This window comes from Anas platyrhynchos, chromosome 19 (genome assembly GCF_047663525.1).
Source record: "Anas platyrhynchos isolate ZD024472 breed Pekin duck chromosome 19, IASCAAS_PekinDuck_T2T, whole genome shotgun sequence".
Classification (NCBI taxonomy): domain Eukaryota; kingdom Metazoa; phylum Chordata; class Aves; order Anseriformes; family Anatidae; genus Anas; species Anas platyrhynchos.
Genome location: NC_092605.1, coordinates 7144788 through 7164512, shown reverse-complemented (window position 1 = coordinate 7164512; position 19725 = coordinate 7144788). Strand labels below are relative to the sequence as shown.

Here is a 19725-nt window from a genome sequence, read left to right as displayed (position 1 = left end):
GTGTTGTACTACAGGATGTGGATGTATATGCCTGATGAAAAAACAAACAAAACCAAACCACCATTTTTCTTTTCTGCACACTTGTCATGATCAGCCAGGGACTAGGAATGTTTTGAAGAGAGTTACAATATCCTTGTCTTGTTCTTTTACTAGGCCAGAGGAGTGTAGTGTTGGTCATGGAGCAGCTTTTAGATCAGCTAAACCATCAGTCTGATCAGTTATAGCTGCTAGGATGTTCTTCTGATGTGCTTTATGGCTGGATGGCTTGCTTCTGCATGCATGTAGAGCATGTGATGGACTAAATTGTTAAACAAGTACCATATGCTTTTTTGTATTGAGTTGCTCAATTCTGCATTGAGTACCTGAGCTTTAAGGTCTAAACAACTGTTTTTGACTAAGCTAATAACAAAAAGAATAATTTCTTTTTGACAAAAAATACAGGTAATCTTTAGTTTGACACTCAAATCTACTCTTTAAAAATAAAAATAAAAATCCCACCTTACTTGACAGTGCAAATTAAAAATTTCAGCTAAAAGGATCATGCAATAAAAAAAAGAAGCTATGGAGTCTTAAAAACTTGCAACGTGAAAGTATCTACTTAGCCAATACTTCCACTGTGCTACTGTGATTAATTTAAGAGGTGCTGCTGATCTCAATTATCCCTGGAGCTTCAAAGACCTGTACTCGCAGTGTTTTCTTTCCTTGTTTTTCAAGTCATAGGGGTGAGTAATGCAGCTAGTAATTGAATGACCTGCTTTCTCCAAAAGCACTTGGGAATGAATGTAGACAAGACAAAGGAGAATCTGTACGCTTTGCACTAAATATCTTCTGTACACTTTGCACTAAATATCTACTGAATAAAATAAAAAGTCAGTTGCTCTTTAGAGGCACTTCAAATTGTATCTCTCAGGATAAGAAGAAAGGATGTCTTACAGATAAATTCAGAGACAGGAAAGAAATAAATGACCATTTATCACAGTGAGACTTTCAGCACAGTCTGCAGGGGTCCATAGGAGCCCTGTGCTGTTCAAGATACTCAAAAAATTATCCTGGAAAAAAGGTGAACAGTGGGGTGATGAAATTGATTGATGGTTGAACTTAGCTAATACAGTGAAAACTAAAGGTGACAGAAAAGAAAATGTTATATAAGCCTAAATAAAGTAACTAGACTGTAAATGGCATGAAATATAATGTCTAATGAATGAAAACTAATGCACTTAGGGAAGAACACAACCATATAAAAGTTACTACTACTCAGGAAAGAGATCTTGAATTCACTGTTCATGGTTTGATAGTTTTTTGAAGGTGTCAATGGAGCAGCAGTCAGAAAATAAAGAAGGCAACTGGAATGTTAAGTATTATTAAGAAGGAAAAAATATCAAAACTCAATCATCAGGAATTGATTTAACTGACGTGGATTCTTCCAAGTGGCAAGAAAAAGTAAAGGGATCTAATGGAGATACATAAAATCATGTATATGAAAGAAATAGGGAAAGCCAGCAATTGTTTACGATTCACTCTTCCTCAGAGTGCGACAACTGGGAAGTATCAGGAAGTACATTTACACGCAATTAACCTGTGGAAGTCATTGCCACAGGATGTTATAGAAGCCAAAAGTGTAAAGGGAGTTCAAAAAGGGATTATCCAAATTAATGGAAGAGAGTCCCATCAGAGGTTATTAAATGTGACATTCTGGATGCAACCTCTGGCTTGGGAAGTCCCTGTACATTGGATTGCCAAAGCCAGGAGGAGGCTAATGAGGGAATGATCCTTTGTGCTTTGTCTCTGGCTAAGCATCTGCTATTGGCCCATTTCAGACACAGGATGATTGGGAGAGGTGAAGCTTTGGTGTGACATAGTTCAGTTGTTTAGTGTCTTATTCTTAGGTTCCTATTCGTAGTTTAATACAAAATTAACTTCATGTGTGTTTAGTCACACAGCATACAAGCTTTCCCCTTTTCACTCCTTTACCTGCCAGTCCACCAAAATCTGTGTACTGTTTTTGAAATTCTTTTTGCTGTGTTCACTATAAGGCACTGTTTTGGTTTATGGTTTTGTTTAAATGAGCAAACAGTGGTGTTTAGACACCTTTGAAATGCACAGGCTTGTATTATACATTTGTTATACTGCTCAGACGTCTTTTGCTAGTTAAGGATTGTGTTTGGCATTCAGTTCATTTTTATCTTGGATATATTCTGTAAACCTGCATTTTTGGCAGTGTAGTAGGAAGTTGTTTTCCTTTTCTGGATGAGTGTTTTGTATTGCATTCTTTTGTAAATAGGTTATGTTTATTACGTTTATATTGATACGTGGTTGTTGTTTTCTTTGTTTTGTTTTTTGTTCTTTTTTTTTTTGCTTGTGTCATTGCTTATTTGATCATGTTTACATCAGTATTTATATTGCACAAAATGGGAAAGAAAACATGTTCAATTCACCATTCTTATGTTTTAAAAATCTAACAGGAATAACAACACAATAAAAACATGCTGGTTGGTGCCTTTTAAAATGTTATGAATTCACCATGACAAACAAAATCCAAAAAGGAAAGGCTAGTCTTAACAAAACTTGTTTTAAAATTAGTTTTCAGGAAACAGACAATGCATGGCACGGTGGATGCCTGGCTCTGGCTGAATTAGGCAGAAGAGGATTGTTACTCCCTTCCCGGATCTCAGATGGTAAGTTGCAGTTGCTGAATGTTACTGTGCTTGTGAATTAACAGGTTTTAGCTTTAGAGACTTAATATGTTGCAATCGACTGGAATTTGCTGATGTGTGTTGAATAATGACCGTAGTATTGAAGTCTAGAGTAAAAAAATATGCCTATGGGGATATTTAAGGTGCTTCTATCAAAAGTACTGTTTTGGGTGTGCCTTATTTATACTTAATAAATTTTTCTTTCCAAAATGAAATTAGTTTCTTGGGTTTTTCTTTTTTTCTTCTTCCCATGTTTCTTTGTGCAGTTGTATAAAAAAATAATTCTGTATGTCTCTGTATTGTGTCAATGTCATTGTTTAAATGGAATATATAAAATAATTGATGACTAACTTGCACTTTAAAGCTGGTGGCTAACTCTGTTTATTAATGATAAAGTTTTCGAGGAAAGTTCGATATAATTTATACAGTTAAGGGTTTTAAGTTTTTTTATGGCTTTGAAGTATGAGAATGGAAAGAAAAAAAATGGGGCTGAAGAAATTGGTTTTTATGTGTTTTCTGTCTATATCGACTTTCATTGAAGCACATAGATATTAATGTGAAAGTAGCAGTTCTATCTTTCATGATTTTGTTTAATTCGCTGTAGACTTGAAGTGACAAAAACATAATGCAGTAGCACATATCCACCACTGGGCACTTCTAAAACTGTATCTTGGGCTAGGTGGTTCTTTTGATCTCACCATGTATTCTTGCATTGCTATAGGAACAGAGAGAGGGAACATTAATTTTCAAAAATGTTTCAAAACTGGTATTTTGTATTAGTGAGCTAGGTTGATATATCTTTTCTATTCTGGCTATCTGTTGGCTTTGAGAAGAAAATGTAAAATATATTTAATACAGTTTATTATTCCGTCCCTGTGAAAAAAGTGCATATGCCAAATAGTATGTTTTGAATGTGAGAAGTTTTGTGCAGTTGGTTTCCCATTTCTAATTACTTTTGCCCCTTTACCTTTTAAAAGTTTTCTTAAAAACCCTTTAAGAATAGGAAGTCATCTAAAGGTAACTCTATTTTAGTTCAAATTAAACGAAAACTGTATAGCTTTATCAAGGAATCGGGATAGCCTACTGTAATAGATTTTTTTAATTTGGTGTAAACTAAAGGGTTCATGCAGATTTGATATTGTGTAGGAGTAAGAAAATCACGAGTGAATCCTAGCTCTGCCTGTGATATGACCTGTGCTGTGAAACCGTCTTCACTTTTTAGGTACAGTTTTTGTGTATGTGGAGTGAGGCTGAGAGCTGTATCCTTTACGTTCTTCTTTTTCTGCACACGTGCACTGAAAACGTATTGCTTCCTGTGAAAGTGATTTTAGGATACGTAGGCTTACACGCAAATTTTTAATTCGTCAGATTGCATAAGATAGCTTTATGCTCTTCCACCCAAGCAATAGAAGGCTAAGGGGAGGAAGGGAAGGAGGGAACGCAGTCATGGCAGCAAGGTCTTTCTGGGAAGGAGACAGGCATCAAGGTCTAATGAAAAATGTTATTTTGAAATTGAAAGTTTCTTAATAAAGCATTGCTAAGAATTCAAACCGTCCTCTTTTAAGAGGATGAGCAAGAAACCTAGTCAGTGATTATCTTGACTAAACTGCAACTCCTTCAGTTACATGATATTCAAGAATGAATTATGCGTAAGGCAGAAATGTATGATGATGTGAAGAATGTATAAGGAGGGCAGTCTGAATTTGCAGGGATAACATTTGAAAGACTTGGTCATACAGTGGGATGCAGCTAGTGAAGAGTATAACAGGTAATGACAAAGCACACTGTGTCTTTGTGAGAATTATTGGTGAGCCTATCCAGGCTGTAGAATAGGCACAGTACAATTGAAATTGTGCCTTCGCCATTTCTTTTGTTTTAGTGGACCTTTTTTTTCATTTAAATTAATTTGAAAATAATTATACTAAATGCAATATATTCCTAATTTACTAGTCTCCCTTCCGTAAGTTTTGCTTTATGCAATTTATCCAATCCACTATTAATGTATAAACTCAAAGTCAGTTGCAATAATTTGGAGTAAAACAAAGGAAAGGATTCTGAAAGTCAGAAGAGAAGCTAACACAGTGATGTTATGAGGAACTGTGCTGTACTTTGAAAGACAGACTTAGGTTCAAGTTGTCCTTCAGAAAATGATCTAGGGAATGAGGACAAGTACAAAGTAGTAGTCCTAGTCAGGAATAAGTAACTACGCAACTGAAGATACAAGAAGTGAATTCTAGGCAGCAGTGTCATGAAAGGATTTAACAGTTCATGTGGGTCACCCACATCAGTCAACAACTTTATCTCAGTAGAACAAGGTGGTAAAAAAAAAAAAAAGAAGTCAAAAATCCAGTGCAGTAATCCTTCTGTCTTACTTGATATTAAAATTGTGCCTCAGAATTGGTACTCAGTTAGGGACATCACACTTAAAATACTGTTTAGAGAAAGCTAGCCTAAAGCAACTGGAATTCTGAGAACAGAAAATAAGACCGACAGCGAAAGATTGAAAGAACTAAGATTATTTGGATGAGACGAGACTAAGCTGAAAGTTTATTCTCTTCCTCTTGAAAGGCAGCTTTTCCTTTTGACAACTGTTTTCAGTGATAAGAACAAGACTACAGCTAATGGGTATAAGTTGCAGCAAGAGAATAGGTAGGTAAGTGTGAGGACAGATTTTGTTGTTCTAAAGGAAGTGAAACCCTAGAGTAATTTGTTTATGAACACTGAGTGAGAGGGATGTCTGATAGGAATGACAGAAATTGAGTTAATGAAGGTAGCTAACCTAAAGTTTCTCTTCAGTGTAGTTTTTGGCTCATTTGAGACATGGAGATATGTTGTATTTCACCACTGCAGCTAATTTGTGAACATTTTCCTAGAGATGGTGAAGAATAAATCCTTTAACTGTATGGAAAATGACCAGAAGGCTTTTCTTCCTTGTTGACTTAAAGGAATTCTAATTAAAAAGGAAGGAGAGATGAGAGTTTTGGAACTTATGGATAAGAGGACCTATGAAACTTTAAGCTTCAAGAGATTAGGGAGATACACAGCTTAATGTAGTTGGAAGGAAAAAAAAAAAAAGCAGGGACAGTAGACTGTAATTTCATGGCTGGGAATTGTGGATTTGGTAGCGGTTGTCCGTAATCTTGAAGCCTTAAGGTTGGCCTAGAAAGAATCTCTTTCTCTTTGTTTCATCAAGTACTGATGTACAACTTAATCCTTACTGCCTTGCTGTCATGATTTAACTGGACTTCTGTTACCATATTCCCTTTGTTCAAACTTCGCGTTGGTATTTTTGTCTTCTGATGATCTGAAAAGCTTTCTCTATGAATAATATTAGGGATCTGTGTTGGTACTCTTTTTCTGTTTCTTAAATCAGAAGCTTAATGTCTGTAATAGACTGTTTAATGTTAAAAGCTTAGCCAGAGCATTCTAAAAAGCTTATCTCAGAACATCAGAGCACAAAAATTACACAGTAAGTTCTGGGGACTCAACATTGCATTGAACTAATCTCTGCTTCCTTACAAAGGTCCATGCCTACTAATAGTGTTTAGACACGTGCGGATCTCTCTTATCTGAATAATGACACAGTGAGAAGTATATATGATATTTTTAAGTCAGTAATGCTTAGTCTGGGTCTGTTTTACCTAAGACTGATAGTGCAGACTATTCAAGCTCAGGCCAGCTGTTTATACAATGAACAGCCTCATTTCAGTTACACTTTTTGTAGAAGCAGCTTTTTGGAAAAGGCCTGTCATATGGGGCTAAAATGCAGATGAATTAATTTGCATAATGAACTTCCTTGACTTAACTCTGAAAAAGGAACTTCCTTGTTTGGTACTCAATACCATGTTCTACCTGTAAATTGAAAAGTTAGCTAGCAAGTTCTCTGCTGATTTATTTTTTAATGTGTGTTACAGATAATGTAGTGAATGTTTTTGTGTTCATTAATGACTTTCCATATATTTTAAGTATAGGTTACAGATTTATTTGAAAAATTACAAGTTTATATACACAGTTGTAGAAGCAGTAAACAGTTTTAGGATCTATTTATAAGCACACTGAAACACATAATTGATGACACATTTTTTCTGAAATAAAACCTTCACCGGGAGAGTTTTCTCAGGTGAAATAAATTATATAAATATCCTTCTAGACTTGGAGTTTGAAGGTTGCCCAGTGTCTGTCTTAACCTCAGAGGATCAGGCACCTAAATTGTTGACTTTCATATTTTCAGTATTGTTTTCATAGTGGTTCAGTTAAAGATAAACATAAACCACGTTTGTTACGTTGGTGCAGACTTTCTTTGGTTTAACATAAGTCTTGTTCTTAGCCAACAGAAGAGAAGTTTGTTTTTACAAGGTTTGCATCAGTCTGTTTAAACTGGCATCTGCCTCTAAGTAACTAAATTTGGTCTGTTTTGCATTATGGCATAAAGACGAAGTGCATTCATAGACAGAACAGTTTTTACAGTAAATTGTAAATAGCCAGGTTTAATCTTAAGCTTATTTAAACTACTGCACAGTGAAATAAGTTTTCCAAAGAAAAAAGACCAAAAAAAAATTAAATGAAATTAAGCCTGAAAATACTGACAGTATGTTATTGAACAGTATTGTTTCTGGAGCTTAAACATCTTGTAAGAAAAGAAGTTGTAAAAATTATTTTACATTAATACAATTGCAAAAAACCTTAGAGCTTTGTCTAACGTACTTTGGCTTTAGTAATGAATGCAAAAATTCACTCATCAAAGTCTGAGCTTCTACAAGGGAAAGCTCAATTACTTAAAAACTTTAATATAAAAATATGAACATTATTTACAAAGGAGAGATTGAATGTATCTTGTCACGGACCAAATCCAATAAGAGATGGTTTATAGACATTTTCTGATGTAGCTGGTCACTAACTTCTATAACTAGAAACTCACTGGAAAGGGAAGCATTAAGATACTCTTGTTCTCTTCCTTAAAGTAAAGACTCGGCTACAGTCATTTGGCCTTACTCTTTTAGTGCCTTGCTGTGATTTTGCTGATTCTTTTTGATTTGTCCTTTTTTGTCCTTTTACTTTTTGATTGCACTGAGTATCCTGAGTATCAGAAGAATTAAGTGCAGGTTTTGTACATGAAGTATTACAATCCTGAGGACTCTGCCCTTCATTGTCCATTCTAACTTTGCTAGGGCTGTATGCAGCCAGCTGACAGAGAGCTACAGCTGCTGTTTGTTTCTGTTCATCACAACTGTCAATTATTCGTAAGTCTTGAGCTTCGTTACGGTGAGCCAGGAAAGATTTGGTGCAGATGCTGTTAGTTGGGTTCTTGGGGTTACACGCATCTGCGGTAGAGTTTTCATTTTCAGGGTTTGGAGAAGTAGCAGCACCATTATCACGAGATGGACTGTGGGATGATGTTTTCAGGTTTCCTGTGTTGCAGGAATCTTTTACCGAGAGGTTCAGAGGCATATCTTGCAGTTCTAGAAAGTTCTGACTTTCTGTTTTGGATGTGGTTTTGTATGCATGTTCATGAGCAGGTCCTGCATTTGTGTCAGCCTTTTTTGAAAGGTTAAGGGGAGCTATTCCTGTGTCTTCTTCGGTGTTGGACAGTGAACCTTCATTGTTAGGGCATTCATTAGGTGTGTGTGAATCTTCATCAGTGACATTAATGCTGCAAGAAGAGAGAACAAAAGAGAATTCACTATCAGTTGCTCTTTTAAATTGGGGCTGAGGAAGTGGACAGAGAAAGAGAAAAAAAATGGTTATTAGTCTGACCACTTTGTTTTTCTTCCTTTCCCTCCCCCATGTCCCTTTCACTGTAGGTTTCACTCTAATGCACGTGTTTTCTCGAAATACACAGATACATGCGTAGTGATGGCGTTACAGATACCCGATGCTCTTCAGGTGAACGAGTGCTCTACTCACCGTCTAACTGGGAGCTTTACAGTTGTATCTGCTTTGCAGATCTATCACATAGAACAATTATCTTGGTACTATAAATGTAAATGTATTTTAAGGGCATTGCGTGAAATGTATACGTGCTGCCTTTGTGTGCCCCTAAGAAGTCTGACAAGACCTTGCAAAGTGATGTTATTATTTTACCTGGTAGGTGAATCGCTGCGATCTTGCTGTGTCGGCACGCTTTGAAGTTGAGTTGGTTGATCAGTGCTTTTTCTCACAGGTCTGAAAGCTGTGAAGTTTTCTTCTGGTTGATCATACTTGCTAAGCGATGTAGAAGATGACTTGTTGGAGAGGTCAAATAAGCCCTCACATGCGTGGCTTGTCTGGGTGAAGTTGGTTGGGCTAGGTCTACCTGGGGAGCCTGTTGCTGCACTTCCTGCCAGAGGGCTCATTTTAGCATTCTCGCGTTCATTTTGGTCGTCTTTGGAATGACTTTTGGCATGCAGTAATGTCATTTCTTTTTCATAGTCCGCTTGTTTTTTATGCGAACCTAGAGGGTATTGTTGGGATGGACTTAAAGAAGCTGGATACAACAAGGTAGTTTCTTCCATTAGATGAGAGCTTTGATCCCTGTTAATACCAGCTACGTGTGAAAATCGGTAAAACGGAGGATCGGTTGGCCTACAAAATCCATACGGTATAGGAGGAGTGGAATGATATTGTTGGAACAATCGATAGTGTTCATATGCTGATGGATTTATGGGTTTTGGAAGTGGCCCAGGATGGGGAAGAAAATGTCTTTGGTCTTGTGTGCCATAGACAGACAGAGCAGAGCTTTCACACTCTGAGTTACCTGGAAGCAAGTAAGGTGTGTAGATGGCCAGCCTGTGCTCATAAAAATGGGGCGAGTACTCTGGAATCATCGGCTGCATGTAAGGTGAGATGGAACCAAACCCTTTTGTGGGAGGAACTTTATGTGGAAAATCTGGGAGGAAAGGAGAACCTGCTTTCCAGGGGTGACTTGGTGCATGAAATGCAGATTTAGTGTGAAAAGGTGAACTTTTGTTAGGGAGCGATATAATTTCAGATACTTCACTAGTTTCTGGGCCTTTGCTCTCTCTGTGTTCTCCTACAGGAACAAAAGCTGAGGGCCGTACAATGCTGTCCAAAAGAGGCTGCATGCTGATGGCGCTTTCTGTTGTAGTACTGGCAGGGGTTAAATCCTTCTGAATTGCAGGTTTTTGTCCTTGAATTGCTGTGGTTGTTGCCTGGTTTTGTAATTCAACATTTTCCTTGGCATCTTCTTTTGGAAAAGCGTATTGAGGCTTTGAATCGAGATTTGACAGTCCATTGGTGACAGACTTAGAAGAAGTTGCTTTGACCGCAGTCTCGAGCTGGTTGATCTGTTTGGGCTCCAAGGAGCTTGCCTTTGGACACTTGATAACGCGATCCTGCTCTGATACTAAAGTAATGGAGTTCTTGCAGAGGCCATACTTCATGTGGTTAAAAAGATGAGATTTCTCATTGCAAGTGAAGGGGCACTGAAAGCACTTATACTTAAATGGCTTTCCTGGTGGTCTTGGGATGTAATGAGGCTTCTTTGGTTTACGTTCTTTGAGGAGACTCATTTTTTTTGCTGCTTTAAACAATTAAATGTAATGGTTCTTTATAAAAACTTTCTTGTGGTTAGCTTTCCTCAGTTTTAGCCTCTTGATATTTCCAGTTTTTCAGGTTTCTGGAATCCTTCTTCCCAGGTGAAAAGAGGAAGCCAACTCCCGTGGTGTCTCAGGGAAGAGGGGGTGCCGGAAAACAACTTTTGTAATTGGTAGCACAGGAACTGTAATACAAAGGTTAAAATTAGGAGTACTGAAACTAAACACAAACTAAGACATCCTTTTAACTCTATTCCCCTTAATATTATATATAATATGTTTTGTGTTTTTTTTAAAACAAAACAAAAATGCTAGATGCCAGCCTTAAAATGGACATATATTAAAATTTAACATCCTTCAGCACCTAAACATACTTGTAGAAGTGTCCTAATTTTAAGCAGTGCTAGTCACTTGCAGCTGCTTTGGCCTTGAAGGAGTTTTCTTTGAAAACTGAAGGAACATTCATTCAGAAGATGAAAGGAAAAATCTAGGTGGAGCTGTTGAGAGAGAAGTGGAGGTGGGTAAAATGAGAAGAGGCAGGTCCTGGCAGCAGCTGGATATGGGGCAAGCCTGTCAGGCCGGTTGGGGAAAGAGAGGAGGGAATTTCCTGCTTGGTGAAACGAGGGTGGAGTGGATTGGTTGCACTTGGGTAGCTGACTTGGCTCTTTCAGACACTGACCAACTCCCCCCTCTTTTAACTGGCATGGCATTTCCTAACAGCTTAATCTCAGTGGATACCTCAAAAGTGGCCAATCTCTCGAAGGATAAAACCACACCAATTTTCTTCCTCTTCCTAATTCAATTAAGAGAAATGAGTTCTGCAATATCTGACTAATAGAATATTCTGCTTGATAAACACATTTCACATTCTTGTGCTGTGCAGCACCTTATGTATTGTGTGTGGTTAACACAGACACACAAGTGTATCAATTCACATAAAAAGTGGCAGACAGCAATTGATTTACAGGAGCATGATCTATCTGCCTTTCTTCAGAAAAAGTAAGGTTGTGGATACTTTATACAGCCTAATGATTTGCTCAGTAGATAAGTCAGGAGGGCTTGTATCAGCTTGTTCCATTATGTTCACTGATTCTGAAGGCGTGAGAAACTCTCAGAGTCAAGTTCTCATGATTTTATAGGATGTGTTATGGCAGAGATCTAAAAACTGATGATTTCATCATGAACTATAAGCATCATTATCAAAATGATGACTGTTGCAAAACCACGTACTGTATCTATTGTGTTACCCGAAACTGCAGGAATACTAATTGTAGGAGTGACTAGTACGGCTTGCTTTTTTAATTTTTTTTTAAAGCTTTCTACATAGAACTTTGACTTAGTACTATTAAAATATCAAGTTTATGAAAAGAATTGTTGGTGATTATGTGCTGTGAGATTTTAGTTAAAGTAGAGATGTTTTTGCATTTCTTAAATAAGAGATTGTTTACTAGAAAATAGCATGCAACACATTATGAAAACTGAAGGCAAAGCTACAGAACTGCTGCTTGTTGTACCAGGTATAGTAATTCTAGAAAATTGTAATACATATTTTTTTCTGATGTGAAAGAAGTATTAATTTGTTAAAATAATAATTGTGAAAACATTCTTAAAAAAAAATGCACACCTGCTCTATAAATAGGAAAAAAAAACTTTCTTAAAATTAACAAATAATTATGTGATAGTCTAAAGAAATAGAAATATTAATAGCTTTTTCTCAGTTTTTAATAAAGCTTTTTTTTGAGTTGGAGACTAATAATGTTACAATGTAAAAGAAAATCACTAGAAATATACAGCAGCATGTTAAAGCCTTGTCATTGGAGTCTGATTAAAATGGAGCTCAGTAAATTAAAAAAACAAACATAGTATTTGAAAACTGTTTTAAATAGTGATAACCAGCATTCTTGTGCAAGATTAACACTTTTACTTAAAAAAAATAATAAAATTTATATATATAAAATATTTGAGCTTAGGAGGCTTAGCTGGTCTTCTTTTTTTTTTTTTTTCCCTTAAGTGAATTTGTTGTATTTATTTTTGACTAATGATGTATAACTAACTTGAACAGTTCGTAATGGACTTGATCAAGTCAGTTTGTACCTGTTGTTCCTCATATCTTCTTGAAAGTACTTGTACTAATTGTTCTTGAAGAAAAAGATATTGTTGTCAAAACTTCATTGCATTCTTAGTTTAGCCATTTATGATACAGTCTGAATTTGCATTCAGGTGCAGTATTTATAATAAGGAGATGTTAATTAGATTTTCTTGTTCTTCTAGCTTTCCTTTGCTTAATAGTGTAAATTCCTGTGTGTCCTGTTCCCCCCCCCCCCCCTACCCTGACTTTGTACTTGGTATTTAACTTTGATTCAAGTTATTCCTGTTCAACAGAGTATTAACTATCATTTTTTAACAAGATAAAATGCATTGCTGCAGTTCTAATGTTAGAAATTTAGAGCATTGGCAGCTTTTTTGCAATGTGTATAGCAGGACAGAATTACAAACGCTTTTTTTTTAATTCATTGTTTCTTTTGATGGTATGCTCAGCTTGCAGACAGGGGTGCTTCCACTGCGTGCTGCTTACTTGCAAGGTGTCGAACGAGTAGCTTCTTTTAAAGGGTGTTTACCCTTTAGGAAACTTAGGCTAGTGTCAGACAGACAAATATTCTGTTTGTCTCTTTTACTGGTTAATCCCTTTTTTTCATATAGCTTAAAAATGCCAGTAGTAAAACATTTCTAAACCAAACCAAGAAGGACAATTTCTCTTCCCATTTCTAAGTAAAACACAGCAGTGTCTGGCAGAGGTACATGTTTCATAATTAAAAAAAATTAAAACTCTTTGATCGCACACATAAAACTGGAAAAAACAATAATGGTTTAAAATAGCTGCAACCAATTATGACTGCCTCTATTATAAATAATGCCAGTTGCTTACAGTGTATGTCTTGTGCTACTGAAATTAAAGTTTAGAATTAGCAAGAAAAATCAAAATAAGTAGCTGCTTTTCCCTTTAAACTTAAATACTAACTTTTAATATCCTTTTTAAAATGGGAATAAAAATCATCAGTAGTAGGATGATAATTTTAATGCAACATTTCATTTATTTTTTTTTAATTGAGAATTTACTTCCTGAATACCTGATTTTAGAAGTTTGGGTATTTACAGATTATCATGGATTTCTCTTTTTAGGTTTGAAGTGTAGTGGTATTTATTTATATTCTTACTGAAAATAAGTTGTTCTGATAATGTGGGTTAAATGTGAGGTTGTATTAGTTGCTTGTTCTGTGCCGATAGCATTCCTCCTTACAGCGTCCCAGCCTGGAGCCCTTTCCAGCCCGAGATTGAGAGCAGCATGTTTTCGTCCAGTTTTTAAAGTATGTTGTTGCTACCTCCTTGCTTATAAAAATGCTAACAAGTCCAGAAAGTAAGAATATTATTTAGCATTGAGTGCATGTATGTGTAAATACATAAACAAAAATGTTTTTGTGTATAAGTATATACATACAAATATACACCTGTGTATTCATACACACACATATATATGTACATACATATGCTTTTTTTTTTTAAGGTTTTTAAGTAGTCTAAATTGTTTAAGATGTCCAGTTGATCAAAGGGGAAATTTCCAAATGTCTTTTATTACAAGCAGAGCTGGTAATTATGTTTCTTTTTAGGACACTGCTTGAGCAAACTACGTAACAGTTTGTCATGCACACTCCATTATTACTGCAGTATCCTTTGGTGATGTTGATCTCTCTGACCAGGAGCACTCACTGGGGTGGAACATTTTGAAGGACATGCTATAATTAAAATATTGTGATGTGGCATTATTGCATAACTCAAGGACATGCCATTGTCACCTACCTAGAGTGTTGCAAGAACAAGATTTGTGAGTTTTATTCTAGCTGAGATTTTCCAGTGATTAACTACCACTCCCTTCTAAACTTCCAGTTCCTTTAAACTGAAAGATAAATTTTAACACAACTGTTTGTTAATTAGGAGGAAACATGGGCGAGAGGAGTGGGTTGGCGAGGACTGGGAAGGAAGTGTGTGCTGAAGGTCTGGACCGGAGGACTGCGTGCTCCCGTGTGTGTGCGAGTGCGCGAGAGGAAGTGCAGCGGCAGAGATAGCCAACTTGCTCAGGTGGTGGGGATAAGAAGAAAGAAGTCTCCATAAATATTAAGTTAATAACTCCACATCTTAATATACTTTAATTGGTTAGAGAAAGGATAACTTAAAACAACCCAATTTTCTTCTAGTAAATTTAGTCAATTCCCACAAGCTGGAAAACTAATAAATCAAAACTGAAACTGAAAATGTCATCTCCATACAAGCTTTTCAGATTAATGCAGTCCTACTATATTATGGAGAGTTGGCAGGCTAAATGTAGCAATTTCAAGCAGTCTGTCTTTTTGTCATTCTTCAGTATAATGCATTAACTCTCCCCATGGGAAAAGGTGCTTAAAACACTTTTCACCAACAAGTGTAAGTTACTGTAAAAACTTCTCAGAGCCAGTTTGTCTCACAGACTAAAATCTTTGCCTCTCCTGTTGAAACTTTCTGCTGAAAGCTTAAACCAGTGCAGTAAATGCACCTGCTAGGAGGAACCTAGGCTTCTGAGACAGCTGAAAAATGCACACCTCTGACTGCCTTTCTAATTGTTAATATAAACACATTTTATTTGAAAAAAATGTCTAAATAAAGGCACTTACCAGAAAGAGAGATGTCTGAAAGCTTCCAGGTGATCCCTGTTGCTAACCTGTAGCTGTCACTGCTGAGAGAGAAGTACCTGTTCGCTGCCCGATCGCTAAGTGAAACTGCAGGAGGTTGTTTCAGGGGGAGGGACTTAAGAAGTGTAGGAGTTGAGCCCTCAGGGTGTAGAGATGCACCTGATATTACTCCAGCCTGAAGCTACGATTCATTTGTTTGCGTCCACTGCTTTCATTCAGCATTACCTCAGCATCTAAGCTATCGAAGAGAGCTTTTGTCGCTTTTGTGCCCTCCAACAACCAAGTTTTACTCTAAACTTTTGTGTCTGTTCCTCTGAGCACTAATCTACAAAGTGGGGTCAAAAATGGCTAGGCAATATGCTGAGTTTTTAATACATTTACCTTCAGTAGAAATTACTTGTGAGCAGCAAAATCAACCGTACACAGGGGGTAGCAAAGCTTAAAAATAGTAATTACACATTCTTAGTAGAAACTGACAATTTTTATTAAATGCCTTTGTAGCTTTAATATTCTTGCTCTTTTTTTTTTTTTTTCCTCCCCCTCTCAATTTTTATTTAAATCTTTGTGTCCTTCATGAGTCTCCTCTCTGAAGGCGGGACTGAACTAACTCCAAGCTTGCCACAGGAACCTGCCAAAGCTTGCCTATAATCAGCAGTCAAATATACAGATCCTGTAAGTGGAAGGGAGTCACCTCGGTGAGAAATTGATTATCATGTCCATGCATTTGCTCAGGAGCAGTAAAACTGCACGGTGAAAGGAGGAAGTGTGACGATCATCCACTGATTAGGGCTGGTACTTGCTCGTAGTTGCATTTTACTGAGAGTTTACAAATAACAAACTTATTAGTGTATTTGCCAGTTACCTAGTGACAGTGCAGAGCTTGTTAATGAAATGTCCCGCATGCTGGTCCTTCAAAAGGAAAATCTTTTGGTTCCATTCCTATTACTGAATATGAAACCTAAGAGTTTTTTGACTACTATTTCTGATGGCTTGGAGACATTAAATTTTTGAAACTTTTAAGTACGTAGGTATGATGAACTCTGTACTTGATATAGTTGTTTCAAAACTTGTCTGTAAAGCAATGCCCTAAAAATCATTTTAATGATGTGGCCTTTATCTTGATCAAATGACGTATGGACATCTCCTTTCCTGTCTAGGTGTGCAGATTACCATCCTTCCTGTTGCAATGCCAATGCAACTTGCTGGAAAAATTTTATGAATACAAGCAATTGCTAATTATAAGGTAGAAAGATGGGTCTTGGGGTGTTTGTTTCCTTTTTGTTTTAATATTTGCTTTCCTATGACACAGCTTAGCAGTGTAAAGAGATGTCATATTACTGTCTGGTTGTCAACCCTTAGTCTTTAGATGGAACAAAAGTATTTGCAGTGCATCGTTGTTCTTCTATTTAGTTTTGAAGAAAAGTAGAATATCAGGAAAATTTAATTGTACAGAAAGACCTTTTAGTGTCTGCATTTGGAAACTTCTCTGAGAATACCTGAGGGGAAAAGTCCTTTGCTTTCTTCATTGAAGATGTTATTAAGTAGTCATCATTTGCTAGTGAATAGCCTTTCTTTCAAGTCAGTACGTTTGTGTGACATATCAAACTACATGTCTGTCATTTTTCTTCTGCAAATGTGAATCTGTAGCTCGACGTAAGTACCATCTTTTTTTTTATCTTTTTTTTTCATACGATGGGGTGGAGGTTGGTTTCCTTGAATAGAATCAGATATTTTGTTTTGAAAGAAAATTGAAAATTCTAGCACCTGAAGGACTCGTGTAATATATAGGTGACTGAATTGGGTTAAGAGGCAATTGATACTTGAACTTTGATTTTTCCCCTCTGTTCCTATTCCCCTTCCCTGATCTGGTACACGAAGGGGAGATGGGATGTCTGGTTGCTGCCTTGGTCCAAGGACAATATGGAGCCTGCTTTAAATCCAGTTATTCTCTGGAAGTTGCTATTATTAGGCAGATCAGCTGAAATCAGTTGTGAACAAAGTAAAACTGGAAAAAACAAACAGATAATTTAAATGGTACTTTTCTTGGTGCTTGGATGTTATTAAAAATCCACATCTGTTGCTGATGGACACCAGAAGAGGAGCAGCTCCCTGTTGTGTATGCTTCTGGAAGTAATAAATCGTGATTACAGTGATGTGGTTTCATCACTTACTTTTGTTAACTCATTATGCTTGCATCGTGTGTATTTGGTAAACTGAAGCCAGTTGCCTGTTAGCAAACACCCTCCTTAGTTTACTTGAGCGCAACACTCAGTTGAGTTCAGTTGAGTACCAGGATGGACATAACATGTTTATTGATATTTTTTTCCTAAGTTGTTGGTTTTGTTTGTTTGTTTTCCAATTGTGTTTGTTTTTATATCTCTGAAGGTCTGAAGTTGTAGTTTTATAGCTTCTTTGTGTAGTTTAGTATATACTTGTTTAATCTAAATTTTATTTAAAATTCGGTCTCCTGGGCATTATCAAGGAAGTGTTGCATTGCAGTAGTTGAATTTCATATGTTTAGTTACTTAGCATGAAACTGCCCATTCTATAAATGTTACAAACTTGTTTCTTTATGTTTTTACATGATTTTTTTTTTCTGAGCTGTGGCATTAAACAGAAAACAAAGTGTCAATAGCAGAAACCATACACACAATTGGGATTAACTTAACCCATTCTTGATAAGCTGATTACCTAACTTTTTTGTTTTCAATACTTGAGAATTCCCTAGATGTATGAAAGAGTGTCCGGTGTTGCTCTGGTCAGTTATCAACCCCTCTGTTAATCAGATAATTCTTGGTTTCTGCTCTAAAGCAAAGAACAGCCCCAATTACTGAATTATTCTGCTGTTTTGACATTGCCTTGTATCAGCCAGAACTGGTACTGGCTTTCAGAGGATGTCATAGAATCATAGGATGGTTTGGTTTGGGTTGGATTGGAAGGGACCTTAAAGCTCATCTAATTCCAACCCCCTGCAATGGGCAGGGACACCTCCCACCAGGCTGGGTTGCCCAAAGCCCCATCCAGCCTGGCCTTGAACACTTCCAGGGATGGGGCAGGCACAGCTGCTTTAGGTAGCCTGGGCCAGTGCCTCACTGACCTCAAAGTAAATAATTTCCCCTTTATATCTAATCTAAACCTACCCTCTTTTAGTTTAAAGCCATTCCTCCTTGTCCCATATCACTACACTCCCTGACAGAGTCCCTTTCCAGCTTTCTTGTAGGCCCCCTTTAGGCCTGGAAAGGCCACTGGAAGGCTGCTCACTCTAGTTTCTTCCCAAAGCCTTGTCTTCTCCAGAGTGAACACCCCCAACTCCCTCACCCTGGCTCCACAGGAGAGGGGCTCTGGCCCCTTCATCATCTTTGTGGCCCTCCTTTGGGCTCATTCTAATGACTTCCATGTCCATTGGCTGTCAGTCATCAGCAAGATTTCTGTATCTCTCTAGAGATGCTTTATAAATGTATGTACTCGTTATTCCAAGAAAGAAGAACGATCAAAGATTAATGAGAATAAAGGCATTTAGCTGAGCACTGATAGACATGTAACTAGTGAAGCTTATCTCGCCTTATAAATGAAGTGCCGTAGAACTGTGTGCCTGGCAGTACTCACTTCTACATTTATCACCTTCATTTTGTGTCTAAATGGATGGCTTTGAGCTAAATGATCAAGAAAGCCCTTTCTCTTTGATTACTTGAACTGAAGTTATTGACAGATTTTGTTATCTGTATCAGCGTGTTTGAACTAAGTTGTTCTTAAATCCCAGAAGGGGGCAGATGTATTTGCATTGTAATTAGTGTAACTCATGCTGGGCCCCAAAACAGTTCGTGATTCTTGTACAATATTCTCATAACTATTTTCTTGTATCCCATATGAATAGTTATTAGTCCTAATGCTTTTCAAATAACAGCTTTGAAATGTGCCTTTGTTTTTCATAATGATTCCAGTCCCTGACTTGGGAGATATGTCTGGGCAGATTACCTTGCTGATGTTTGTGAGCCACTTGTTCTTGATTACTAGAGCAAATTATTTGTATGGGAAAAGAATGAAAGCTCAGCAGTTAATAGCAACAGCAGATCGTATTTTCAGATATTTATTGTGGCCTGTATTGTTAGTGCTTGGCCTGGAACTAGGATGATCTTCCTTCTTGTTCCCATCCTCCCCCTTGGGCACTGAAACATCTCGGGGGAAGTAGGTAACATCAGAAACTGAGACTGTAGGCAAAACTATGAACTGTTTATAAGAAGTGTTTTTAATAGTCATTCTTTTCATTATCAGCCCTTTTAACAGAGATGTAAAATATGCCTTTCTTGAGTTTCTACTAGATACTTTGGTTATAATTCTTTTTAAATTTATTATTCTTAAAGCGTTTCTCATGCAGAGTGGTTTTGCTTTGATTTAAGACTTATGCCAGAGATTCTGAGACAATTCTCTCACCTATGTGAAGCCAAGTTTTTCTCAAGGAACCCAGTAGTAGAATCTGAGTTGTACCACGGGCAGTTCCAGAATATATTAAATTGGTCCCACTTATTTTCTTTGAGACATTAGCAGCAGTGTGCTGCAGTGATGCCAGTCTCATGAAGAAGAGAACAATGAGGCATGCAGTCAATATTCCGAGACTTGAAAGATTTTTAGCTTTCAGTTATTCTCTGAAACATGTCAAATTTTATAAGGATGTACATGTATATGATTAATGTTTGTTGTCTACTACTTAAATTTTAAAAGTGAGGAATATAGAACAGAAGTGAAATCTGCTACTTTATTCTTTTTTTTTTTTTTTTAACC

The 19725-nt window shown here is 36.9% G+C and overlaps 2 protein-coding genes across 3 annotated transcripts in view; one reads left to right on the top strand and one right to left on the bottom strand.

Annotated features, from left to right (window-relative positions):
• TBCD (tubulin folding cofactor D) overlaps nt 1-19725 on the top strand; it is a 130258-nt gene that overhangs the window by 26187 nt on the left and 84346 nt on the right. For both annotated transcript variants that reach the window (XM_038165607.2, XM_038165606.2), the window contains exon 14: nt 2581-2675. In XM_038165607.2, the coding sequence (XP_038021535.2) occupies nt 2581-2675 (95 nt within the window). The remainder of the gene's footprint in view (nt 1-2580; nt 2676-19725) is intronic.
• Nucleotides 6653-15052, bottom strand: ZNF750 (zinc finger protein 750). The gene is made up of 3 exons (XM_005012316.6): nt 14929-15052; nt 8775-10410; nt 6653-8343 (listed from the first exon to the last, which is right to left on the bottom strand). Exons 2-3 carry the CDS (start codon nt 10199-10201, stop codon nt 7626-7628), a joined length of 2145 nt encoding a protein of 714 aa, XP_005012373.2. The 5' UTR covers nt 10202-10410; nt 14929-15052; the 3' UTR covers nt 6653-7625.

Coding starts and splice junctions, on each gene's coding strand:
- ZNF750 (XM_005012316.6), bottom strand. CDS start 10,201: ATGAGTCTCCTCAAAGAACGTAAACCAAAGAAGCCTCATTACATCCCA. Junction 8,344..8,774: donor CGCAGCGATTCACCTACCAG/GTAAAATAATAA, acceptor CTCTTCTTGCAG/CATTAATGTCACTGATGAAG.